This window comes from Ovis canadensis, chromosome 4 (assembly GCF_042477335.2).
Source record: "Ovis canadensis isolate MfBH-ARS-UI-01 breed Bighorn chromosome 4, ARS-UI_OviCan_v2, whole genome shotgun sequence".
Taxonomy (NCBI): Eukaryota; Metazoa; Chordata; class Mammalia; order Artiodactyla; family Bovidae; genus Ovis; species Ovis canadensis.
In genome coordinates, this window is record NC_091248.1 from 72139971 (window position 1) to 72167504 (window position 27534).

Genomic DNA, 27534 nt, shown 5'->3' on the forward strand with positions numbered 1-27534 from the left:
ATAAATAAGTTTCAAATAGTTCTCAAATCTGGCGAGCTATATTGAAGGAGGAAGGAAACAGTTGAAACATTTTTCTGCATGGTCAGTTTGCAAGGTATTTATGACCTGGAAAACTTCCCGTGTTTTATTCCTTATATCCATTCCCTAAAAAATGGTAAAGATCTTAGATGTTCACAAGTCCTTTCGGAATTCAACTATAATCATTTTTTCCATTACACTTTTGAAATTGCACAAATTAATGGCAATATTCAAATAGAAAATCTACAAGTAATAATTTTTTAGATTAGTTGTATTATAATAAGGGCTATTATATTGTTCATGAAATACTAATTGAGTCAGACATGTGACAAAACTGAAGTTTGATTATTATATGTTTTCTGAACTTTGCTGAGAAACTTACTACTATAGAAAGAAACTGTTGTTGAATGCTTCTGCATGAAAAGTAAAATGCTTCCCAAAGGGGAAATAGATTATGCTTATTCTCATTTATGTATGTTATGGGAGGCAAATAGCATGATTTTAAAGTGTGGGCTTTGGAGTCAAACATTCAGGATTCAAATCAGGACCCTGGTACAATGGAAAATTGGGCAAATGCTTCCCCTTCCTAAGCCTCTGCTCCCTCATGGAGCTGAGATATTAGGTGAGATGAGGTATGTAAAAACCTTAATGTTGAATAACTGTTGGCTAGCATCCCCCCTTTCTCCTCTTCCTCCTCATCATTACGTATGAATGTAAGAAATATCAGGAAAAAACATCAAAACATTTAAAATTCTAAAAATATTTTATTTCATATCTGTGTTAGGTTATTCATGATGCACAGATATTTTACCTTTTATCACCTCCAGTTTAAATTCATTTTTCAGTTGCCTAATGGTAATTTTTTAAAAATAGTTGACTCTGACAAGAAAAGACAGCTGAATATGAGCTCTCTTAACACTACTCTTTATCACTGGGAGAATCCTCAGTAACATTTGGCCCTAATTTCACATTCAGCTTTTTCTATGTAGGACAGCCAGATTGAAGGACTCCCCTGATAGTTCTTTGAGGAGATCACTCAGCGAGAAACTCTGAAGTTTTGCAAAGGGCTGGGATAGAAGAGTTTTGCTGAAGTTTTAGGTTTGGCTCAGCATGCTCTGTTTGGAAAATGGATTGCAGCTTTCATCAACTATCTTTACAGAGCTAGAAGCTTACTGATGATGAGGAGGAATGATTAATTTCATTGACAACTGATGGTCATAGTAGCAGTGAAATAGTGTTCAGGCTGTTTTGACCTTCTTTGTTTAAAGGAGAATGCATGAAGAAAGGAAGGATCCACAGACTGGAACTGGACCCCAGAAGACTTGTTATAAATAATGAAAATTGAGACTTATGGGCTAAGCTTTGTATTTCTTCTTTGTGTCGGTTATTGTCCTGGGTGACCTCAGTTAAAGAAGCATGTTGAATTCTACTTGATGGAAAAATGGTGGAGGAAGAAGACTGTAAGCCCATAAGGTGCCAGTTAAATAATCTGGCTGTGTACTGCAGCAATCATTTTAGTTGAGCAAGTGGATGATACTCAAATACAACTAAGTAAATCATCACTTTTTCTTCAGAAACAAATAAAAGAAGAAAACATGAGTGAATGCTGCCAATAGATGATGCCCTAGTATAAGAAGAATGTATTCTGTGAAATGCTAAATTGGGAGATTGTATTTGGATAGAGAATCTGAGATCTGGAAGACAGTGTAGACTAGTTATATTTAGGTAATACCAACAAGGAAGCAGTGTTGCCTGGTGTACAAAGGCATGATCTTTACAACCAAACTGACTGTCTTTAATTAAGTGAGGCAAGTTGCCTTTTCTTCATTAAATCTTATTCTCTCAGTTGTAAAGTGGGATTGATACTAATTACTGTTAATTAATAATAATAGTTTGATATGATTATTGTGAGGGGTAAATGATAAAATGCACATGAAGTGTTTAGCATTGTTGGGCACAGAAAATGCCTGGGTGTAGCATAATAAATGAGTTCTGCTAATATCATGATCATTTCCTTAACCAGTAACGATTGTCAAAGAGACATAATGCAATTTTAACTCCTAAGGTCTCTGCTAACAGTATTTTAGGTCATAAAACACGTAATTCTTCATTCCTTTGAACATTTTGTCCAATAGCAGCAGTCTGTGACAGACACAGCTTATAGTATAAATGAAAAATGAGACTTTGGTATTTACATGGAATTTGCTTGCTCATTAAAAGTAAAGTAACTGATTAAGGAGATGGCACTTTGGCAAATGCCTCATTGATTTTCAAAAGTTTGCTGAAACTCACTTAATGACACTCTTTGAGTAGCTGGAGCGTCCTTGTAAAAAACGTGTGGATAACCAACTACAATAAGCAGAACAAGTATAACTTGTATGTTTGGTAAGTGAATCAGTTCATCTATTCACACAAAGAATTGACTTGGATGAATAGTCTAAGCTCTATCTTACAATGGCATTTTACATGCTTTTCATTCAGTAATTATTAGGAAAAGAGTGTCCAAGTTTTATAAGTGCTTAGAATATATTTCTTTTTCAGATATAGTGGTTGCATTGCTTTTTCCATTCCATTCTCTTGCCTTTTCTCTTCAGTGATGTAGCATTGCAACCTGCTTTCAGGTTCATTTTCACCTCCTCTATTGTTTTACTCTCCATGCCTTAGGCACATTAACCCCTTGGTCTTTGTGGAAATCAAAATACCATTGTTTAGATGTAAATTATCTCCTGCCACTATTGACATTTCAAAAAAAGTCCATTATGATCCCATATACTGTCTATTTGGTCTTTCTGCTTTTTTGATGATTTTTTGATTTTTCTGACTGATTTTTTTGATGACAACAAAATTAAACATGGGAGCCCAGAGACATTGTTAGCAAACAGCAATAAGACTGGTATGTCTCAGGCATATGAATAAAGCGATGAGAAAAACAGTCTAATGACATAAAGCCAATATGAATTGTATCTCAGAAAATACATGTCTGTTAACATTTTTTGAGTTTTTATTTTGTTTTGAAACAAAAGTAAGTTTCTGACAATGTAATTTAAATGCCTTGACCTTTCAATGTGATGAGACTGTAACATATTATGGACCAAATTTTATCAGTGGAATAAATTTGCTGGAACATTTGCCCTTGTGTCTTTGTAGTCATTTTATTAATATAATTTCCTAACTTTAGAGAGCATTGTAATAAAGCTCATTCTAGTCCTCTCTACCACAATGCCTCTTTAAGTATTTCCTAGAATCAAAATACTCAATATTACTTTTGCCACTGGTAAGTGTTGTGAGTCCAGAGACTTCCTGAAGGCCATTGCTTAGCCATGGCACATTAGCAGGCTCAATCCCAGGGGAATACATTCTTCCATTCCTGGATTCATGGCTTTGTACAAGTCAGGAAACTACCTCCTCTCTCGCTCCTCAGGGAATTAAATCCCAGAGGTTTTAGGCCTCTGGAAAGAGAAAATATTTTTTGTTGATGCTAAGCCTTTAATTGATTCAGTGGGTCATTGGGGAGTCCACGGGCCTTTTCAATGCAGACTTGGAAAAAAGTGGTGATGTTTACACTCCTTCCTAAACAGAGTAGCTATTATTTGTGGAATGCTTTACTTTTTGGAAGTAAAGCTTGGCAAGATAACCTTTGGAACATGTGTTTTAGGAATTTTCATTTATTCCAAGGATGACATTACTTATGAAAGATAAAATCTCCCTCAGGGCCCTCAGAATAATCTGAATAAATTTACTGGCATTTTGAGTTCTTAGTGTGCCATTTTCTCTCCAAGACTAACTAGAAAAGAGATGCCAAACAGGCTGCTTTTCTAATAGACGTTATCCATTGGTGGTGCTTCAAATGACTTTGAAGACTTTGCTCATAATTTTCCAACAATCTGGAACATGCCTGAAAAACTTACTCATCACATTTTATCCAATTTTTGATACCTTTGCCAAGTATCTGTTTATCAGAGTGCTAATGCTGTCAGACAAACATATGGGTGAGGAGGTTGAAGACATGCAGTCTTTTTCTCCAAGAATAGAGGTTGATTTTGTGTGTGTGTGTTTCTTTAATTTATCTTGGGCATATTATTAGCTATGATTTAAATTAAAAGTACTGATTTTTAATAGCAATGATCTATCCACCCATATTGTGGTATGGTGCAAAGAGCACAAATCTTGAAAGGATTAGGCTAGAGTGTGATTTCAGAAAAAAGAGAATGGGCATTTACTGATCAGCTCACAAAAAGCCAGGTACTGCGATTGGTGCTGTACCATCTTTGGAGTCAGGATACCCACGTCCTCCATGTGTTAGTTCCCTTACTGTGCAGAGTCTTTAACCTCACAGAGCTTCATTCTTCAGTCTTACAAGAAAAATGATCATCATCATTACTCCCCCAGCAGGTTGTTGGGAGGAAGAAACGTCATTTACTCTGTATACAGGATAGCTCTAGAAGAGTCACAATTACTGTTTGTTTGTTTTTTTTTACTCTCCTTTACTTCCCCTAAGTTTTAAAGTCAGTTCATTACTATTATCTTAGCAAAATTTGGAGAGCACACTGAGAAAGAAAAATTTGCTAAGAAGAAAAAAAATAGGGATGTGAAATTAAGGCACTAGGTCATTGTCTACAGTGGTTCTCACCGTAACGATGGAAATGGAAAGGTAAGGCAGAATGGGGGAGATGGTGAGATGAAGATAGGTGTAACTCTTCTGAGCATCTCCTCTGTGAGGTGCAGAAGCAAAATATGAGAATGGACAGTGCATATAAAGAGGACACCTATAAGTGCCTTAAAATATTACAGTTAAACCCAGTAAAAGAGGATTGGAGAGTCTCTTCAGAATTCCTGGGAACTCTGAATTATAGTAGAAGACCAACAGCTGAATATGTGAAGGGTAGCAGTATTATTATTAAGATGTTTTCAAACCAGGGCAAGGGCCTAATTTTTATGACTCATTACAGAATACAGTAGACTATATCCCAAAGGCAAATTATGAATTTGAAATATTGGTTGTGAGATACTTCAATGAAAGGAAATTGCTCAGTCATGTCCAACTGTTTGCGACCCCATGCGCTTAACTTGCCAAGCTCCTCTTTCCATGGAATTCTCTATGTGAGAATACTGGAAGCCATTCCCTTCTCCAGGGGGTCTTCCTGACCCAGGGATCAAAGCCAGGTCTCCTGCATTGCAGGCAGATTCTTTACCATCTGAGCCACCAGGGGAAGCCCGAGATAAATAGTTATTGCTTCTATTGTTGACTATCTGCTCTAACTTTAAGAGTACTTGATTATCTGGATAAAAATCTACTTAAGGATTTTTTTTTGGGGGGGGTGGGTGCTCGTATCTATCAGCCTTTACTTATACTTTTTAAAGAATATTTTCTTTGGAAAAGAGGATAGGCAGACCTTTAGCAGACTGTTGGAGGGATCACTGTAGGGCATCTGCCCTAGACCTCCATAAAGAGCTGAGTGTGTTGGGGTAAAGATGTTAAACCCTTTGGGCCCCAGTTTCTTCACCAGTGAAATGAGCATACTAGAGCCTTTACTGAAGGTTGTATTACTATTACATGAAAACCTCTTCCCCGTCTTCATTTCCCCACACTGAGTTTGTGTGATGTACTTTTACGAATGGCACCTTAAAAAACAGCCCTCAGTTAAATGCAAATATGACAATTATGCAAATATATAATAATAGATAGCCCAGTGGGCACTGCATTTCTTCACAAAGTTTGAGATGAGCATTTGGAATCTCTGCTCCCCAGTCTTAACAATTTCTAAACAGCATCTGCCGAGATTAAGTTCTACTCCGTCATCAACGTAAACCATTTGTATTTCTCCCTGTTACTTCTTTTATCCTCTGGCACCACCTACGTTCTTTATGTGAAGTTTGATTGCCTTTTAGTTTGTGGCTGAAGGGAACAATTGCTGTCACATTCTACTTGCTAGGTGTCCAACCAGATATCACTTCATCAGGAGAGAGGCAGGGAGTTGTTCACTGCGCTTTGCGCGGGACCTGTGTTCAGTTGCTACAATGAGAAGCTTTCCTAAGTGCTGGTTGCGTAGCCAGCATCAGAGAGTTTTATCTTTGGCAGCGCGGATAAGATACTGATCTGTTGCCTCATGTTTACCTGCTTTATTCAGTTGCTTGGGACCAAGGAGTGACACCTAAGTGGTTAAACTTTCACATCCAGGTCTCCATGGCCCATTTAGGTGGCTGCAGATGTGTCCAGTGTTTATCCAGATTGGCTGGAGCAACAATATTTTAAATTATTCTTTGGGGGCATCTTCACTGAAGCTAGAAGTAGGGACTCATTTTTTAGCATGTGACTAGCTTCCTTTTAAATGATCTCCTTCAGATTCCCCAACAAATATCTCATCTATGACCATCTTCAAGGGCTGCTAATTAAGTACTACTATTTAATTAACATAAGAGTTTGTAACTCAGATTACAAACCTTTCTTTTCAACATAATTATTTTGTAGTAAACATCACAATGTCACTTTACAAAGGCATTTTGCACCAGGAAAAATTCAGAGTGGAGGAGAAGAAAGTAAAATGTTAAACCATTTTATGACCAAAAAAAAAAGAGAGAGTTGGTATAAAATGAACAAAAATAATAAAATACAGTTAGTGAATTATAAGCTGATTATGGTTTTCATAGGTCCATAAATTGCTGGCTTAAAAAACTGATAACATGGTGTTTTAAGCCATTAACAGCAGTAACAACAACCAAAGGTAAAAATTCCACCTACTCATCAGCATTCTAACTCAGTGTGTTGCCTTTGACAAGCAACACTCTGAAAAGATGGTCCTTTGATGCTTGTCTTGCCAGAAATCTATTATTTTTGGTATAGCTAGCTACATGATGTGGGGAGACTGTGGCTTAGTCTTCCAGGCATGCTGATATGTCCATCAATTGGCATTGGTAGATGCCAATCAGATCTCTAAACTCCCTGGCACACATTGAGTGACAACCCTGGGGGCCTGGAGTGATTGTATCTCTTAGACTCAAGTGGGCACATTATTGATCTCCGTAATCCACAAGATATGTGTGTGAGCTTTACCAAGGTTAAAGAGTGAATCCACTGTTCTTAGGTGTCATTGATTGTAATTTTAAAAGAGGTTGGGTAGGATTTAAGAATGTGTGTGTTTGGTATGGAAAGTTTCCCCAGAAAAGGTCTGAGAAAAACTGAAATCAATACTGCAATGCTACACTATACAGGAGTTTGAAATCTGGAGGTTGAATATCAGCTTCAGGCTTTTCTCTTGGCTAGGAACTTAGGAGGTCCCTCCAAAATATCAGATCTGTTCTGTGGCAGAAGGTACACTCCTAGTAAATAGCAGAAAAGCAAATGCTACACCTTTTCCTCTTTGTAATAAATCATTTTGTTTTTCTATAGATTGTGTGTGGCATTTGAGGCAGAGCAAGCAAGCCTGCCGATATTTCAAGCTAATCCTTCAGCATCTTTTATTTTTCACTCTGAGCAGGAAACCTCTTCTTAAACTTGTTCATTTTACAGAGGGAAAATCGAAGCCCATGGCATGTTGTCAGAGCTGCTTTATTGTCATCATTTACAAAGGTCACTGGAATTAATTGACTTCTTACATTACACATTGTAAAGTGACTCATTTTTTGACACATTTATGGGAAATTGGCAGGATCTAAGTGGCTGGTTATTGTCTCTTGCTTTCGGCTCATATTATAAACTAGAAAACCAATAATAACTCTGAAATCACAGTGGTAGAAAAAAATAACCTGCAGTTCAAAAGAAGCAGTCTCCATTAACTATTTGGTTAGCTGAACTAGAAGAAGGAAGGAGAGAGCTCCTGAAGATAAAATATAAATACTTGGTTTCTTTTACTGTCTTTACAGGATCCTCTAAGGGGGTAGTGAATAGTTCCATGAACACACTCATGTTCTAAGTAGCTGGCTTCCTTTTACATGCCTGGAAGTATAAATTAACCCACACTGTATTCCATGAATCATCACCGCATGGACGCTCATAGTTTACTGAGAGTAATTCTGTCTCAAAGGCATTGCTTCTGAAACTAAAGAGAAATACAGGGTGTAAGCAGTATTTATTGTGTGAGGGCACAGTATGTTCTAGGTAGGTTTTATGAATCCTTATTTCTTCCTTTTTTTTTTTGTTTTGTTTTCACATTGTCCCCTTTTTACTAAATTAAGAAGGTTCGACTCATTCTCATAGCTTGCTTTCACGAAAATTAGAGGCACGGAAACAAGGACATATTGTTAAAAATGAATAAATTAGAGGTGAATTAAGCCTGCTAGCTGAGTAAGAGCAAAGGGAATATAGCAGTTGGTTTGAACAATCTTCTTTAATAGGAGATGTACTTTAAAGCCATCCTGCTGCGATCCTGTTAATTACCAAAGAAGATTAGAACTCTTCTGGTTCATGGGATCCTTTTACCTAGAGTGTATCAATTGCAGCTGCATTAGCAATCAGACATTTGCACTGTCCCTTCAGACCAGTGAGGGGATGTTATTAAAGGGAAGTCATTTACCCCAATCCATAAGATGTAGCCTGGCAGAAATTCAATAACTGTTTGTGATATGCTCTTTTCGCCACTCTGCTTAGTGGGTTTACTCTTGACTTAACAGCAGCATTTGCCTTTATCTCCAACCACTAGGTGAAAAAGGGAGAAAAATGCCCCATCTCTGAGATTGGTTTCAAAACGCAGAATGATTTGTAATCTGCTTTTCATTGCAAATAATGTGAAGAAAAAGCAAAAATCCCCTAGCCCCTCTCTTCCTCTCCCTTTCTCCTCTGGTCTTCTCTCTTGCTGTCCCTCTCTCTCTCTCTCTCTCTCTGTCTCTCTCTGTCTCTCTCTCTCTCTCTCTCTCTCTCTCTCTCTCTCTCTCTCTCTCTCTCTCTCTCTCTCTCTCTCTCTCCTTCTCTACTCCCCCCAACCCCCAGCACTGCTTTTTCTCTCCCACTCACATCCTCTGATGGGCGTTCAAGCTAGTAAAATTCATGCTGGAGAATCCCACAAACACAGCAAGGCATACACAGAGCCGGAGGGCTTTTGCATTTGAATTTCGTCTCGAAAGTGAAATGGAAAGAAAACCGCTCTCAGAATTCACACAAGAAGAGAACATCAAAAGAGAATTTAAGTGTTAAAAAAAAAAAAGAGCATCAACTGAACAGGAAAGAGAGCATATTTAAATAGAAATGTATATTTCAAACTTACCCTGCAAAAGCGGTTTCAGTGCTACACCCCCTTCCGTGTCCCTGCGTGCTGGATTCCTCAGTTCCTTAGTAGCAATAGTCACATGGTTGCGTTCTTGCCCGGGTGGAAATTGGTGCATATGTGTGTGTACCAAAGTATACACAAATGTGTACTATAGGTATTCACACGAGCAAGAGAGCTTATCTCTGTATTCTAAAATATAAACGAAGGCGGGAGGTTACAGCGAGGATTCCTTCTTTTTCCCCCGAACTCTTTCTCTCAGTCAGCGGCAGGCTGAGCCTTTCAATCCAGTGAAGAGAGATCGTGGGAGCTGGCTTTATTTCTCCTGGTTTCCATGGTGGTTAGTGGTGCGTCGTTCACCCGATCAGTTGTCACACTGACATGGTGCTGCCTGCTCAGCGGTCATTAATAACTGAACACCCTCCACTCCCCAGAGAGGAGCCAATCGCTTCGGACTGCCAAGATGTAGCACTCGCAGCTGCTCGCGTCTGGTTGGCTGAAACAACCTGTCTGTTCTATGACACTGCTGCTTAGGGATACAAATAAATGAAACAGACTTGCTTGTTTTGTTAGGTATCATTCCCCCCTTCCCTCCTTCCTTCCTTCCTTCCTTTCTTCTTTGCTTCCTTTGTTTTTAGGGGGAGGGATTTTTTTGACAAGTTTTCTCATTTTGGGGTTCTCGGTCGCTCAGACACTGTCTTTTCTCTCTGAAAACAGCAGGGCACATTACTAACAAGGATTTCCCAAATATTAAAAGCACCTGGGAGAGATGCAGAGCCTCCAATGACTCCTCTGAGAAGTTCACCAAAGGCAGTATAATTTAAGAATAGCTTGAAACTGTTTTGAGTGGCATTTGGTTTTCTGTAAGTCCTACTTAGTTTAGGATATGCGTTTGCTGTTCAATAATTTTTTTTTTTAAAGCAATGGTTTTTCTTACGTGGAGTGACCAGTTTTTTGTTTTTGTTTTTTTTTTTTAAAGTAACACATATATTTTCTTCATGACATTTCAGTACATTGGCATATTAAGGGGGTATATATTTTTCCAGTTAACATTCAGCCACTTTTCCTTATGTGACGAAGTTAACTTGCCAGCCACATGTGAATGAGTACATGTGCCATGGTGTTTGTGTGTGTGTGTTGGGAGGTATGCGTGTGGGTGTATGTGTGTTTAGGGTGTATGTTTTACTACTCTGGGAAAGCATTTCTGCTGAAATAAAATTAAATCCTCAAGAAAATGATTTCTCTCTGTTCTTAGACCTGCTAACTCTGAACTTATATTTACCAGAAAAATATACTCTGTACACATATGTAAAACGCTGAATTTTCTGAAATTTTGAAAAGAAACACAGCAAAGCATAACGGTTTATATTTCTGCAAGGACACCTATGAGCAAATAGACAGCAGTTTTTTAAAATGCATGTGTTAAAACCTTAATTAGCACACTAGAGAAAAATTTTGTTGAAAACCATGATACATGAGGATTAATTTAGCAACAGGTCAAAAATAGGTTAGATTCCTGACTCCAACCCTAGTTTTGAGAGACTACCCTCTAGTGGAGTACAAAGAAATGGCATTTTCATGTTGCTGGATTTACTGGGGGTGGGGATGGGGGGGGGGGAAGCTTCACATCTAATTACTCCTTAAGTGTTTATTGAAATGACATAGACCAGCAGTTTACATTTATTATAATTATAATACTAACTTTGTTTCTAACTACTAAATATTTTCGTTCTGTGGTTTTCCTTAAAATGTTCCCAAATGCTTTATTTTTTTTCCTTTTAAAAAACTGTATTCAAATAATCCTTAACCTTTTGAATAAAACTAAATTCAAGACAAAAGTAGTAGCTTCTCCATTAACCTAATAGCACTTATTTCAGAATGTTACTGCAAGATTTTATTCTTTACGCTAGGTACTCTTGCACTTCATCTGTAAATGTTAGGAATTTGTAGTCCAGTGTTGGGGATGTTGTGATACACTGTGTCTATACTTAATTTAAAGTACTTGTGATAATAGTAACTCCCCCCAGTTTTATTCTCTCCAGCTCTAGTTTCTTGCCTATTCAAGATAATTTCACCACTGGCAGATTTTTATTTTCGCCTATGGAAAACTTACATTAAAATTGTGTTAATTACTTGAAAAAGGAATTTGAGTTTTATACCATTGGTTCCTTAAGCATTTCATTTTGGTTGATTGGTATTGACCATACAATCAACAAATCCAATAATCAAACCAAGTATAATGGCCTCCCATAATGAGAGTGAGTAGTGATAATCAAGCAGATAGATGATTAAACTACTTTCATGGTTTATAAATAAAACCAACAATTGTAACTGATATAAATTTTAGTCTCATATCAAAAAAATCTAAGTTTTAATTTAGCAAGAGTGGAATATTTTAAATGCTACCTTATGCTCTATCATAGGAAGTTATTTTAACTTCCTTTGATTACCTTTTTGACATGTGGGAGATGAGATGGCATTTCTTGCAGTTGTCCTTTTTGTGTAGGTACATGATAAGTTCAGAAGATTTCATGGGACGTTAGAAATGAGATTTCAGTGTGAGAGAAAATAACTGACTTTGGATGAAAAGATGAGGATTTTGTTTCTTGGCTGTAGTTTCCTTTTTGCTACAAGAACAATAGCTGCTGAGTAGAAGCAGTGTATGTTTTATACGATTTACTATTCCACCGCATCAATCATTTATTAGTAATGAGAGGTCTCCAGAAAGACACATTAAATTATTTAATTATCACATCTATGTAATACAGTACCATGTGAAGACTTTAAATTGTGTCAGGATGAATATTTCAGGGCTTTTGAATTAGCACGATTGTAAATGGTCATCAAATGAGAAACATAAAACTTTTAAGCTCGAGTGCCTTGAGTCCTAAAGTTTAAGAGACTTAATACATATATACATCTGGTTACAGAGAGCAAGACTAGAACTCCCCAGGTCTTTCCGGATTTTTCTGTTATATCACCCTCTCAGTTCAGTTCAGTTCAGTTCAGTTGCTCGGTCGTGTCCGACTCTTTGCAACCCCATGGACTGCAGCACACCAGGCCTGCCTGTCCATCACCAACTCCCGGAGTCCACCCAAACCCATGTCCATTGAGTCAGTGATGCCATCCAACCATCTCATCCTCTGTCCTCCCTTTCTCCTCCCACCTTCAATCTTTCCCAGCATCAGGGTCTTTTCAAATGAGTCAGTTCTTCACATCAGGTGGCCAAAGTATTGGAGTTTCAGCTTTAGCATCAGTTCTTCCAATGAACACTCAGGACTGATCTCCTTTAGGATGGACTGGTTGGATCTCCTTGCAGTCCAAGGGACTCTCAAGACTCTCTTCCAACACCACAGTTCAAAAGCATCAATTCTTCAGCGCTCAGCTTTCTTTATAGTCCAACTCTCACATCCACACATGAATACTGGAAAAACAATAACCTTGACTAGATGGAACTTTGTTGACAAAATAATGTCTCTGCTTTTTAATATGCTGTCTAGGTTGGTCATAACTTTTCTTCCAAGGACTAAGCGTCTTTTAATTTCATGGCTGCAGTCACCATCTGCAGTGAATTTGGAGCCCAAGAAAATAAAGCCTGTCACTGTTTCCACTATTTCCCCATCTATTTGCCATGAAGTGATGGGTCTGGATGCCATGATCTTTGTTTTCTGAATCTTGAGTTTTAAGCCAATTTTTTCACTCTCCTCTTTCACTTTCATCAAGAAGCTATTTTGTTCTTCTTTGCTTTCTGCCGAAAGGGTGGTGTCATCTGCATATCTGAGGTTATTGATATTTCTCCCGGCAATCTTGATTCCAGACCTTCTCATCTACTGAATGATTGATAGATTTCCTGCTTTTTCTTCTTTTCCTTATTCTTTATTTTTCCTATTTTGTTTTTTTTTCCCCCTTTAGAATCCACTGCAAATACAGTGTATTACTTACATATGCATGTCAGCTACCTCAGAATAAATGTATGCAGGGTTTCCTGAATGAGTACTTAGTTCTAATGAACATGTATTGAAATGATTTTTAAACATAAATGAGTAATTGTAGCCCTTAAATTATGTTGACAGAGTTCTGCCCATATCATCAAATAAGAAAATATATGGGTACAATAAATATTTATTTGTTGATTTAATGGTTGAATTTAAGTTACTCATTTGTGAAGGTTTATTGCTATTTCATGGACTCCTAGACAGGGTTTGCCTGTGAGCTTTCGTTAGAGAAGTAATTTATGTAGTGAATCAGAGCACAGCTTCTGAAGACAGACAACCTGGGTTGGAATGCTTACTTTGCCACTTTCTAGCTTTGTGACCTTGAGTACAAATTTAGCATCTCTGTGTCTCGGTTTCCTCCTAGGATTGTTTTGAGAATTAAAGTAGTTAATATATATAAAAGCTTAGAAAAGTATCTGGAACATATTAAGTCTAAATGAAATGTTTGAAATCACCATTACTTGTCATTATTATCATTGTCATAGTCATCACTATTTCTTCCACTGTGTCCTTTGGGGTGCCCTTTCTACCTTCTATTCTAAGTCCCTGCCTTTCACTTATCAGAAATAGTTAGCTCAGTTCAAATGCTGCTTCCCCCATGGAATGTTCTCTGACCCTCTAACAAGATATGATCGCTCATTTGACCCATACTAGCCCACTTCAGTACTCTTGCCTGGCAAATCCCATGGGTGGAGGAGCCTGGTGGGCTGCAGTCCATGGGGTCGCTAGGAGTCGGACACGACTGAGTGACTTCACTTTCACTTTTCACTTTCATGCATTGGAGAAGGAAATGGCAACCCACTCCAGTGTTCTTGCCTGGAGAATCCCAGCAACGGGGGTGCCTGGTGGGCTGCCGTCTCTGGGGTCGCACAGAGTTGGACATGACTGAAGCGACTTAGCAGCAGCAGTAGCAGCATTCATTATCCCTCCTATGACATCACTTTTTAAAAATACATTATAATTGTTTATGTAATTTCACTTTATAGTTTATAAGATTCTCCAGGAGGGACAGTCTATATCTTATTCAACTTTAGTATCCATAGCATGGATAAAATTGTTCTGTCATAGTATTTCAATTTTAAGAGTTACTTAATCTTCACTACATCTCAAGATATTTTTATCCTCATTTGACAGTGTAGAAACATTGTCTCAAAGAAGTTAGATTACTTGCTCTGGTGTCCCAAAACTATTAAATAATGGAGCTAAAATTTGAACTCAGTTTGGTCTGCCTAAAGAGTCAAGGCTCTTTTCATTGCACAGGGCACTAAGTATTCATTTGCAAAATAAATGAATGCTTGATTGATGACTGAGTCAACCAATTAAATGTAGTTAGCAACAAGGGATGCTAAAAATAGAAATACTATTTTTAAAAGGGAATACCTTTTATGCACTAGACAGAGGATGTTTTTATATAGTTACTGTTGTTGAGTGTTAATGACAGAATTTTGTATTGCTGGCACAGTTTGAGAAATAGAGCACTGAAGAGATGTAGTGCCTGGTTGGAAAGATGAAGTGATGTGTTGAATACATGTGAATGGCCATTGATGAAGGGTGCTGACACTGAGCAGACAAGATCGTCAGTGGCTTGTCCTTCCTCCTCTGATTCTGATAGCAAATTTGCTTTTAAGTTGGAAATAAGATGAAACGTGAGGAAGTTGCTCATTCCTTTATTCTTTGCTTTCAGGGGATTGACTTTAACTTCTTCTCTAGACATGTGAAAAATAGTAAGAGAATAAAATACACTTTTTAGAAAGTATATAGCAAGTAAATAGGTAAGTAGCCTGATAGGTGGTTTTCAGGTTGCACAGAAATAACTGAAAAAGGAATTTATCAAAAAAGGAAATATTCTAAACTGTTGGTAGTCGTTATCTTTGATGGGATAATGGTTGGATTTTGTTTTTGATTAAGTGCTGACCTGTATATGGCACCATTTTTTAAAAAACTGAAGTATAATTGATTTACAATATTGTGTTAGTTTCAGGTGTACAGCAAAGTGAAGTGGTTCAGTTACGTGTGTGTGTATTCTTTTTCAGATTATTTTCCATTATATGTTATTATAAGATATTGACTGTAGTTCCTTGTGCTATACAGTAGGCCCTTGTAGTTTATTTTACTTATAGAAATGTGTATCTGTGAATCCCAAATTCCTAATTTATCCCTCTTCACCCCTGCCTTTAATAACCATATGTTTGTTTTCTATGATGGTAGGTCTGTTTCTGTTTTGTAAATATATTCATTTATATTATCTTTTTAAGATTCCACATTTATGTGATATCAAAGGATATTTGACTCTGTTTCACTAAGAATAATGATCTCTTGCTCCATCCATCCATGTTGTTACAAATGACATTACTTCATTCTCTTATGGCTGAATATTTCATTGTGTGTGTGTATATATATATATATATATATATATATATGTACACACATATATATACACTCATTGCATCTTCTTTATCCATACATCTGTTGATGGACATTTAGGATGTTTCCATGTGTTGGCTCTTGTTTTAAATAGCACTTCTATTTACATTGTGGTGCATGTATCTTTTCATATTAGTTTTCATTTTTTTTGGATATATGCCCAGGAGTGGGCTTGCTGGATCACATGGTAACTCTATTTTTAGCTTTTAAGGAATCTCCATACTGTTCTCCTTAGTGGCTGTACCAATTTACATCCCTGCCAACAGTGTTAGGAGATTTCCTTTTTTTCCCACATGATGATGAGTGGTTTTATTTCCTTCTTTGCTTCTCAGACTTTCTAAGTCACTGTTTCATTTTTACAATCAGAACTAATACCTATTCTTTGAAAAAAAGATAGATATTTCTTCTGGGGTGAAATTTTACTTCTATATCTGAAGCTGTTTTGCTTAGTGAAATATCTAACCTTCTTAACTTAGTATTCAGTTCTACCTATGATAGAGTAATTTAAATAGCAACATGATAACAATAATGGTTCAGTTCAGTTCAGTTCAGTCACTCAGTTGTATCTGACTCTTTGCGACCCCATGAACCACAGCACACCAGGCCTCCCTGTCCATCACCAACTCCCGGAGTCCACCCAAACCCATGTCCATTGAGTCAGTGATGCCATCCAACCATCTTATCCTCTGTCGTCCCCTTCTCCTCCTACCCTGAATCTTTCCCAGCATCAGGGTTCTTTTCAAATGAGTCAGCTTTTCGCATCAGGTAGCCAAAGTATTGGAGTTTCAGCATCAACATCAGTCCTTCAAATGAACACCCAGGACTGATCTCCTTTAGGATGGACTGATTGGATCTCCTTGCAGTCCAAGGGACTCTCAAGAGGCTTCTCCGACACCACAGTTCAAAAGCATCAATTCTTCCGCGCTCAGCTTTCTTTATAGTCCAACTCTCACATCCGTACACGATCACTGGAAAAACCATAGTCTTGACTAGATGGACCTTTGTTGACAAAGTAATGTCTCTGCTTTTTAATATGCTGTATAGGTTGGTCATACCTTTCCTTCGAAGGGGGAAGCATCTTTTAATTTCATGGCTGCAGTCACCATCTGCAGTGATTTTGGAGCCCAAAAAAATAAAGTCAGCCACTGTTTCCACTGTTTCCCCATCTACTTGTCATGAAGTGATGGGACCAGATGCCATGAACTTAGTTTTCTGAATGTTGAGTTTTAAGCCAACTTTTTCATTCTCTTCTTTCACTTTCATCAAGAGGCTCTTTAGTTCTTCTTCACTTCCTGCCATAAGGATGGTGTCATCTGCGTATCTGAGGTTATTGATATTTCTCCCAGCAGTCTTGATTCCAACTTGTGCTTCCTCCAGCCCAGCGTTTCTCATGATGTACTCTGCATAGAAGTTAAATAAGCAGGGTGACATACAGCCTTGACACTCCTTTTCCTATTTGGAACCAGTCTGTTGTTCCATGTCCAGTTCTAACTGTTGCTTCCTGACCTGCATATAGATTTCTCAAGAGGCAGGTCAGGTGGTCTGGTATTCCCATCTTTTTCAGAATTTTCCACAGTTTATTGTGATCCACACAATCAAAGGCTTTGGCATAGTCAATAAAGCAGAAATAGATGTTTTTTCTGGAACTCTCTTGCTTTCTTGATGCTCCAGTAGATGTTGGCAATTTAATCTCTGGTTCTTCTGTCTTTTCTAAAACCAGCTTGAACATCTGGAAGTTCACAGTTCACATATTGCTGAAGCCTTGCTTGGAAAATTTTAAGCATCACTTTACTAGCTTGTGAGATGAGTGCAATTGTGTGGTATTTTGAGCATTTTTTGGCATTGTCTTTCTTTTGGATTGGAATGAAAACTGACCTTTTCCAGTCCTATGGCCACTACTGAGTTTTCCCAATTTGCTGGTATATTGAGTGCAGCACTTTCACAGCATCATCTTTTAGGATTTGAAAGAGCTCAACTGGAATTTCATCACCTCCACTAGCTTTGTTCGTAGTGATGCTTTCTAAGGCTCACTTCACATTCCAGGATGTCTGGCTCTAGGTAAATGATGATACCATCGTGATTATCTGGGTCGTGAAGATCGTTTTTTGTATAGTTCTTCTTGCCACCTCTTCTTAATATCTTCTGCTTATGTTAGGTCCCTACCATTTTCGTCCTTTATTGAGCCCATCTTTGCATGAAATATTCCCTTTGTATCTCTAATTTTCTTGAAGAGATCTCTTGTCTTTCCCATTCTATTGTTTTCCTCTGTTTCTTTGCATTAACTGCTGAGGAAGGCTTTCTTATCTCTCCTTTCTATTCTTTGAAAATCTTCATTCAAATGGCTATATCTTTCCTTTTTTCCATTGCTTTTCACTTCCCTTCTTTTCACAGCTATTTGTAAGGCCTCTCAGACAGCCATTTTGCTTTTTTGCATTTCTTTTTCTTGGGGATGGTGTTGATTCCTGTCTCCTGTACAGTGTTACGAACCTCTTTCCACAGTTCATCAGGCACTGTGTCTGTCAGATCTAGTCCCTTAAATGTATTTCTCACTTCTACTGTATAAGTCATGAGGGATTTGATTTAGGTCATACCTGAATGGTCTAGTGGTTTCCTCTACTTTCTTTATTTTCAGTCTGAATTTGGCAATAAGGACTTCATGATTTGAGCCACAGTCAGCTCCTGGTCTTGTTTTTGCTGACTGTATAGAGCTTCTCCATCTTTGGCTGCAAAGAATATAATCAATCTGATTTCGGTGTTGGCCATCTAGTGATGTCCATGTGTAGAGTCTTCTCTTGTGTTGTTGGAAGAGGGTGTTTGCTATGACCAGTACGTTCTCTTTGCAGAACTCTACTGGGCTTTGCCCTGCTTCATTCTGTACTCCAAGGCCAAATTTGCCTGTTACTCCAGGTGTTTCTTGACTTCCTACTTTTGCATTCCAGTCCCCTCTAAGGAAAAGGACGTCTTTTTTTGGGTGTTAGTTCTAGAAGGTCTTGTAGGTCTTCATAGAACTGTTTAAATTCAGCTTCTTTGGCGTTACTGGTCGGGGCATAGACTTGGTAGATGCCATTTATTGAGTTCTATTCCGTGAGTGCTTCCCAGGTGCTGCAGTGGGAAAGAGCCCACCTGCCAATGCAGGAGATGCAAGAGACATGGGTTGATCTCTGTGTCTGGAAGATCCCCTAGAGGAGGCAATGGCAACACACTCCAGTGTTCTTGCCTGGTAAGTCGCATGGACAGTGGGGCCTGGCGGGCTGCAGCTGGTGGGGTTGCAAAGTCAGGCGTGACTGAGCACACACACGACATACACAGCAACTGTGTGAAGCTGACTGTTAAGAGTTTCCCATGGATGGCCTCTTTCAGTCCTCCCTATTAGCATGCCAGGTAGCTGATCCTCCCATTTTACAAATCAGAAAACTGAGAGCTGAGCGTGCAGAAACCCGCAATAGTCACTTATTAGCAGCATCAGCTATTGAACCAAAGTCTGTCAGACTCCAAGGCTGACATTTGTGACTACTGTGATACACTGTGATAAGTTTCCCATATTCCTGTCCAGTCATTGTCTCTCTTCCTTATTCACATTCTATCCCTCAGCCACATCACGTGCCTCATCATTTCCTGAAAGTGTTTTGTGTGTTGGATTCTTTGCAGTTTATTTCTTCTTAATCAGTTCTATGAAGCTTCTGCTCAAAAACCCCATCTTTTAAGATCCTCCACCTCCATCTCAATGAGATAAGTATCTCCTTATTTTATCATAGCTTAAATTTAGTTTTTATTGTTATATTTCTCTTATTCTAATACGTACCATCTTTTACAGTTTAATTTTTCCTAAACCTTGATAGTAAGCAACTTGAAGGTAGAAAATATGTTTTATTTGCTTCCTATATTTAATAGTGCATTTACATATTTAAAAAATCAATGTTTGATTAATTAAATCCTATTGAGTGACTGATGGAGTAATTGACTACTCTCTCCTTTGTGCTGATTTTGTCCTAAGCATTTGAGTAAAATCAGAGAATTTTTTAGTTAAACAAAGCCTGTCCCTCAGGGGTCAATTCTGTCAGATCAGTGACTTCAGTTACACTTGAGGTTATTCATAAAAGAGCTCTTATTTATGGGAGAATAAAGTGCATCTCTTGGCCTGACTGAATTTTGCTCTTTTTTGTTGGTGATGGTGCTAGTGGTGGCTTCTTCCTCTTTTGATCTTCTTTGAGTTAGTACATATTAAACACAGTTGGGGTCAAATAGCCACTAAGATTCATGCAAGTTCTAGGCAGAAATTAAACTCCAGGGACCAAATGGCAGGTAAGTTCATAAAAATTCTAGGCATAAATTAAAAACCAAGTTGGCATGAGATAATATTTTGTACAATATTCTTTGGTAAATTCTGTTGGTATTTTCTTACCTTTACATGAGTTCGTTTGTAAAGGGGACTAATGAAAGGTGTAAGTTTATGTCTAAGCAAGAGATCAAGACAGTGATTTCTGAGCAAGAGAAAACAAACTTTTTTGTCAGTCAAATATTTAGGCATATAGATATATTGCATCATAGAAGTTAGAGTTGTTTGAATTTTCATGAATGTTTTATGTCTCTTTTGCTTAATGTCTACTAAATGGGAGAAGAAAGGTGACTGTTAACATTCTCGTCTGGTTCTCTTCCTTCACCGATGGAGAGTCTAAGAGGTCCAGAGCTAAATTTCGCTGTCTGATTATTCAGTGATTGTTCACAGAGTCCTTCCTTGTAGTGTAGGGAAAGTCTTTTCAAGGATGGAACCACTTACTACAACTAGCGATGATGCAGAAGATATGGGAGATTCTTGTTGTCATTATTTATACTGAAGCCATTGCTGAATTCTCAGTTTTAGATGTTAAAATTTTTTGACTCTTACCCTACTGTATTCTGCTAGGACTATTTGGGACAAAGGGTTCTGCTCTAATCTTTGGTCTTTAGAATATTTTCAGAAATGAGTTAATAAAATGATCAGGTAAAGGTAGTTCTGAGCAGACAGTAGGCACTCAGTACTTATTTATTTTTGACAGTTACTGCTTCATTTCTTAAAACTCTATATTTTATTTTTTCATTTTTCATTTTAAAATTTATTTTAGTTTGCTATTTTTAATTGGAGGATAATTGTTTTACAATGTTGTGTTGGTTTCTGCTGCACAGCAACATGAATCAGCTATAAGTATACATATATCACCTCCTTCTTGAGCCTCTTTCCCACCCTCACGTCCTATCTCACCTCTCTAGATCCTCACAGAGTACCAAGCCGAGTTCCCTGTGCTAAACAGATGCTTCCCACGAGCTATTTTACACGTAGTAGTATATATATGTCCATGCTGTCTCAGTTCATCCCTCTCCTTCCTCTCTGTGTCCACAAGTCCATTCTATATGTCTCTATCTCTATTGCTGCCCTGCAAAAAGTTCCTCAGCACCATTCTTCTAGATTGCATATACATGCGTTACTATATGATACTTGTTTTTCTCTTTCTGACTTACTTTGTTCTGTGTAACAGGCTCTAGATCCATCGATCTCAGTACAACTGATTCAAATTCATTCCTTTTTATGGCTGAGCAATAGGCCATTGCATATATGCACCACAGCTTCTTTATCTGTTCATTTACTGATGGGCATCTACGTTGCTTCCATGTCCTAGCTATCACTCTGTATGTTTTATTCAGGCCTGGCTCTCTTTGGAGTCAGCCTGTTTATCACCTGGTTTCTGATTTAGGAGCTTGGAAGGGTAAGAGAAGTTCTGAGTAGTATAAGAATGCTAAAATCCGGTCAAATGCAGGTGCATTAAGTTTGCAGGCTTTGCCTCACAGAATTTGAGTTCTGCCTATCAATAGCATTTGTTGACCTCTGGTTGTATACAGAGCATTCTTCAAGGAATCACAAGAAGGTTTCTGCCAGTCTTTTCTATTTTAAAATTGTAAATAACTATTCATACTAAATGCCAGGAAGACAAACACTAAACTAGCTTAGGTTAAAACTGCTGCAGTCCTAGTAGCTCAGACGGTGAAGTGTTGGCCTGCAATACAGGAGACCTGGGTTCGATCCCTGGGTCGGGAAGATCCCCTGGAGAAGGAAATGGATCCCCTGGAGAATCCCATGGGCGGAGGAGCCTGGTGGGTTAAAACTAGCTTGGGTTTAGACCAGCTCAAGTGCAAAGGTGGGGCTATAGCAAGAGTGGTATAGTCTTAAATGCACTAACAATATGGGCAAGGGGGAAAACTGGACCTCAGAGACAAGTTGGTGGTAAACTCACATTTGCTAACAGACTCTTCTTCTGTCTTGTGTCTGCTTGTCATGGAGTATTGAGTTTATTCTTTTACTGCTGGCCAGTTTTCTTTACAATGTCTGCAAGTTTGGGTACCAGTAGCTCTCACATTCTTCACCTCCCAATTTTACCTCTAGAGAGACTATCCCTTTCTCTTATTTCCAGTTTGAAAAATCTGGAGGGAAGCTCTACTTGGGCCAAATGCTTATTCCTGGATAAAGCACTTTTCTGTCATCCCTGCTCAAATTAAAGGATAGGGGACAAGGAGAAGAATGCCGAGAAAAGAAAGATGTCCATTAGGTAAGCAATAAGGACTTAATAATATTAGGTATCATTTCTGGAGTGTGGTGTTCCTGATACTGACCTAAATAAGCACTTCCTTACAGCATCTCTTTGATACCATAGGGTTGGTTTGTAAGCAGATAGTTTCTTCCTTTTACAGATAAAGGGGAGGCAGATTATACCCCACTCCCTACAGTGGCATGGCTTGTGAATGACTCAGCCAGGGTTGGAATCCATATCAGTCTGACTCCCAGGCTTGAGTTTAGGACCACTCACTGGACAGAGTGTCATGTGGTCATCCAGTGAAACTTCGAGCAGTGTCCACAGAGCACACACTTAATGTTTTTCTTCAGCACAGCGGTGTTGGACAGCCAGTCAGGCTGAGCTTCTTGCCATCAGTAGCCACCATGCCAGTGGTTGAGGACCTGAAGACCACCATGTATCCTGTCTTGAAGTGTTAGGAGGCAGCCAGTGTGGGCCCAGAAGCCCCTGCTTGACCTGAACGCTGTCTTCCCTTCCTCTGAATCATGAATAACCTTTAACTGAGATCAGAGTTCTGTAACCTTTGCCATCTGTTGTCAAGTCACATTCTCAGATGCAGTCTTATTTCAGGCAAGCCTCTTCCCATTCTGCCCCTAATTCTACATGTTTTTCTCTTCAACAGACATCAGACATCAAGACACCCTCTCACATAGCAGCATCTAGCTGCTATATGCTATATGCTGCTGTATTTATTCATTCTACATAAATCCTCCCAGTTCTTGTTCCTTCTCTTATTTGTAAGCAGATTTCCCATCTTTTAAACTGTATTCTGCGCCTCTTCTATTTTCGCCTTTAGCTGAAATTGAATCTTGCTTCAGGTCTTGATTATTTTTTGGCTCTCTCTCTTTTTGTTCCTAGACTCCAAATCAATTGCTCTTTCTCTTCCTTCCCCCTCATAACCATAAGTTCATTCTCTAAGTCTGAGTTTCTACTTTTTAAATAAGTTCATTCGTATCATTGTTTTAAAGATTCCACAAATAAGCAATATCATATGATACTGTCTTTCTCTGACTTACTTCACTTAGAATGACAATCTTCAGGTTGTTGCAAATGGCATTATTTCGTTCCTTTTTATGGCAGAGTAATATTCCATTGTATATGTATGTACCACCTCTTCTTTATCCATTCCTCTGTCAGTGAACATGTAGGTGTCTTCCGTGTCTTGGCTATTGTAAATAGTGCTGCAGTGAACCCTGAGGTGTATATATCCATCTGAGGCTGTTTCTCTCAGTCATTCTCATCTCTCTACCTTTCCTACCTGCTAAGAGTGGCCATCTAAACTACTCACCATTCCGTCACCTTGGCTTTCTTGCTGTAGTCTCCCACCACACCTGCTGAGTTGGCGCTTCTGGACAAGACATGACTGTTCTCTTGTTTCCATGAGGTAAATTGGTCCTAGAGAAAATCACAGTAAGTGCAGAGTGTCATATCTCATCTGGGTCTTCAGTAGGTCCCTCACATCCTTATATTTCTCCTAAGTCAGCTCCTTATCCAGTTGTCTTCAGAGATGGCACCAAACCTGAACACTCTTTACATCCCTTGTTAGTCTCTGAGTGTTTGTAGGGACATGCCCTCACTTTTAGCCACATTGAATTCAGGCCTGTAGGTGTGGATTGCCTTTATTTCACAGCCTCCCAACCTACCAGTGACTCTTTATCCACACTCATCATTGTCTTTCTTTTGTAGTCTTAACGGATGAGGCTTTTTTTCCTCAGTATATCCCTCCCTTTTTCCCCTCAAACTCACCTACTTCTGTGTTCTCAGGAATTGGTCTCTAGAAGCCTCTGTCCCCATTCTACCCGGAAGTTGGCTTGTTGCCATGAAATCCATAGACAGGCTTAATTCTTACTCATACTGAAAAATAACAGTATTCCTCTTAACCTTTGATCCTATTCTATTATTCTTTATCTGTCCTCCTCATATAGATTTCTCAGGAGAGCTGTCAACATCTGGTATTACCTCATCATCACTTTCTACTTACTTTTCCAGCTCATGTTTTTCTAGGTTCTATTCCCACCAGGCTACTGAAATTTCCCTTTGGAATCTCATCAGTGTCCTCCCAATTTGGTCCTTGTACATCAAAGCCTCCCAATCACACTCCTGCTACCTCCACATTCATTTTGCTATCATTGTTCATGTATCTACTTTTTAAATGCCTATCTTAGGTTTCTTCTTTTGCCTACTCTTCATACACTCTCTTAGATAATATAATCTCTTCTTTGTATATTTGTTGCTCTCCAATGTACATCACCACTGCTCTTGGAAATAAAATTATTTTTTTGTATCTTTTTATGTATGTTTCTCAGACTCTCTGATAAATACCTCTACTTGTATGAGCCCAGGCACCTCCTACTCTCTGTGTCTAAAATTGACCTTTTAAGCTTGTCTCAATAAAGTGGCTTTTCTTCCTTTTAAAAAATATTTTATTTTAGTTGTAGTAGCATTACCTAGTTACCTCAAGGAGTCCAAGAATTTATTTATTTATCTTATGCCCTATATTCAACTCTTCACTGTTGTGCTATGCACAGTTGCTTAGTCATGTCCAACTCTTTGTGACCCCATGGACTATAACCTGCCAGACTCCTCTGTCCATGGCATTTCCCAAGCAAAAATACTGGAGTGGGTTGCCATTTTCTTCAGGGTATCTTCATGACCCAGGAATTGAACCTGCATCTCCTGCTTGGCAGGCAGTTTCTTTACCACTGAGCCACCAAGGAAACCCATTGTTATGGGTTAGGGAAATACAAATGATTTTCCTTAAACTGTCCACAAAACACAGTGAAATAGATCATAATTTGAAATGCATTGCTCTGCAAATGTGGAAATGACATGTGCTCAAATGAAGTATATAATAATAGATTAATAATCAATAGCATGTGTTGAGAGTTAACTGTATGCAAGACTCTGGAGTGTGGTCTACTGTGCATGTTTAGACTTATTCTTTCAGTACTGTGAGACATTCACGCAGCTGCCCCTTTTCACAGACGAGGAAGCTTGAGTTTCACAGAGGTTGGTTAACTTCTGCCATCCTAGAAACTGTGAGGAAGTCAGGCTGGAATACAAGTTGAAATCCAAAGCCAAAACTTTTAAAACTGTGTTTTCTTCCCTCTAGATATCTTCTGAGTCTCTCATTCTCTTCTTCTTAGCATGTTCTATAGAACAGCTTTTGCTTCTTGTGTCTGCTTATTTATAATAAAATTGGCACAACACATTAATAGGAGAATGCTAGCAGTAATTTAGCTGTGCCTCACTTTTCTCTCTTTGACTACATTTCTGTCTTTCTAATTGGATGTTTTCATCATATGGTGACACTATCTATGAACAGCTGTCCTCAAAGGTAAGCATTATATCAACTCAGATAATTTTTTTAAAAAACACATTTTTTTTAAATGCTGGTTTTTACTCTAGGATAGTGTCTGTATTCACCTGCCTTTTTGAGTCAATATTTGAGGTGAATGACAGTTGTATTACTCTATAGAGAAGCCAGTTTTTATTCCCTAATTATTGTGTTGTCCTGAAAAGTGTTAATATCATTCACTCAGTTGTGTCTGACTCTTTGCAACCCCATGGACTATAGCCCACCAGGCTCTCCCCATGGACTATAGCCCACCAGGCTCCTCTGCCCATGGAATTCTCCAGAGAAGAATACTGAGTGAGTGGTCATTCCCTTCTCCAGGAGATCTTCCTGACCCAGGGATTGGACTTGGGTCTCCTGCATTGCAGGCAGATTCTTTACTGTCTGAAAATGGACAAGTAAATGATTAAATAGAAACACTTTCATAAAAGTTCAACACTGCTATCATAAAACTACTATTTTTTAAAAATATTTTTGAGACTATCAAAAGGCCAAATTTATACTTTTTGCTAACAACAGAATTTCAAAGCATGATCAAAGCTGATTATTACGCAGAAAACTGGGAAATCAGAAGCAGCAGACTTTAGGCACAGACAGAAAAATAATAAGACAAGCTTAGGCTTTAGGGTAAGAAAATGTTTTAAAATACATTCAGATGAGAGGAGAACATATATCTGTTTTGTGAAATCCCTTATCTTTCTTTCCATTTTGTAGATACGATGGAAAAAAAAAATGAGTAAATTAACCTGCAGCAGTTTGAGTACTTCTTACATCATTCACCTTCTCTGAAGGGTATGTTTTATTAGAAATGGAATGATTATTCAGTGTTTTAGCTGTGTTAGACTTTGGGGGTGCTCCCCAGATGTATGGTGCTCACTGAGAGCCTATGTTTGGACTGCAGGGCGGGGAAATCCTGGCCAGAGGGGCTGTGCTGAACTCTTTCACATAGTTCCCATTACTAAGGAAACCACTCGTTTTGTCTGAACATGCTCTGAATAGATGTCTCATTTGAAGTCTAGTGCTCAAACCATGAGGATTGCATTATGGAGCTGAGAAAGAAATGAGAGGAACAAAAATGCTTGAAAATGCCGCCAAGCATTCACAAAGCCTCATACTGTAATAACATTCCACGAAACAGAAGGTGCATTTATTTTTGCTGTATTCCAAGTTATTTTGGTGTCATAAAAGCAAATTCCTTTGCCTGCTCATGTAATCAAAATAAGCAAAGCAGATGTTCTTCTGACCTATTCTTAATCTCTGCTCTTGTTAGGATCTCACTCAGAAGTGTGACACTTAGCACAGGAAGGACAAAATATGGATTTTCATATTAATCTAGATTTGCTCCTTTGTGCCTTGGAACTAAATGGTGTAGTGCTATCTCTGTGCCAATAAACAAACAAATGTTCAGAGTCAGACCTCAGAATTTGCAGCCTCCCAATTGCCACTGCTAAATGCAGAATGGCTACTGCAAACTGGTGCTTGGTGTTCTTTAATGAGCCTCCCATTCAGAGTCTGTGTGACAAAATACTGCTTCTAGAAGTCCTCCTGCTCCCTTCTCTAGCTTCTGGCAACTCATAGCAAAGAGACTAGCTCCAGTTGAAAAATCAGATGGTCTTCTTTCTTCTTTACCCTGGAAAGTAGGGTTTATGAGACTTTGATTGCAGTATAATCTTTATCATCCTACTCTCTATTCTTTGATAAAGGGTATTTATTTTCTTCAATATATGTCAAGCGCTGTACAGGCATCCTCACCAGAGGTTGCCACCTTTAAACCCATAAAGTCAAGAGCCATCACGATAGGGAAAGAAAAAGTTACTCGCTCAGTCATGCTCAACTCTTTGAGACCCCATGGACTGTAGCCCACCAGGCTCCTATGTCCATGAGATTTATCCAGACAAGGATACTGCAGTGGGTTACCATTTCCTTCTCCAGGGGATCTTCCT

General features: G+C 38.5%; 2 protein-coding genes across 7 annotated transcripts in view; one reads left to right on the top strand and one right to left on the bottom strand.

The window, feature by feature from the left end:
• Window positions 1-9705, bottom strand: part of LRRN3 (leucine rich repeat neuronal 3) — a 40325-nt gene extending 30620 nt beyond the window's left edge. The window contains exon 1 of the mRNA XM_069588003.1: window positions 9216-9705. The gene's annotated coding sequence lies outside the window, so the exon portion shown is untranslated. The remainder of the gene's footprint in view (window positions 1-9215) is intronic.
• Window positions 1-27534, top strand: part of IMMP2L (inner mitochondrial membrane peptidase subunit 2) — a 964367-nt gene that overhangs the window by 484452 nt on the left and 452381 nt on the right. For 2 of the 6 annotated variants that reach the window (XM_069588011.1, XM_069588012.1), the window contains exon 5: window positions 1287-3147. The exons of the other annotated variants lie outside the window; for them this stretch is intronic. In XM_069588011.1, coding sequence (XP_069444112.1) covers window positions 1287-1353 — 67 coding nt within the window. In that variant the 3' untranslated portion in view covers window positions 1354-3147. Of the gene's footprint in view, window positions 1-1286; window positions 3148-27534 lie in introns of those variants that run through there. 6 annotated transcript variants of the gene reach the window in all.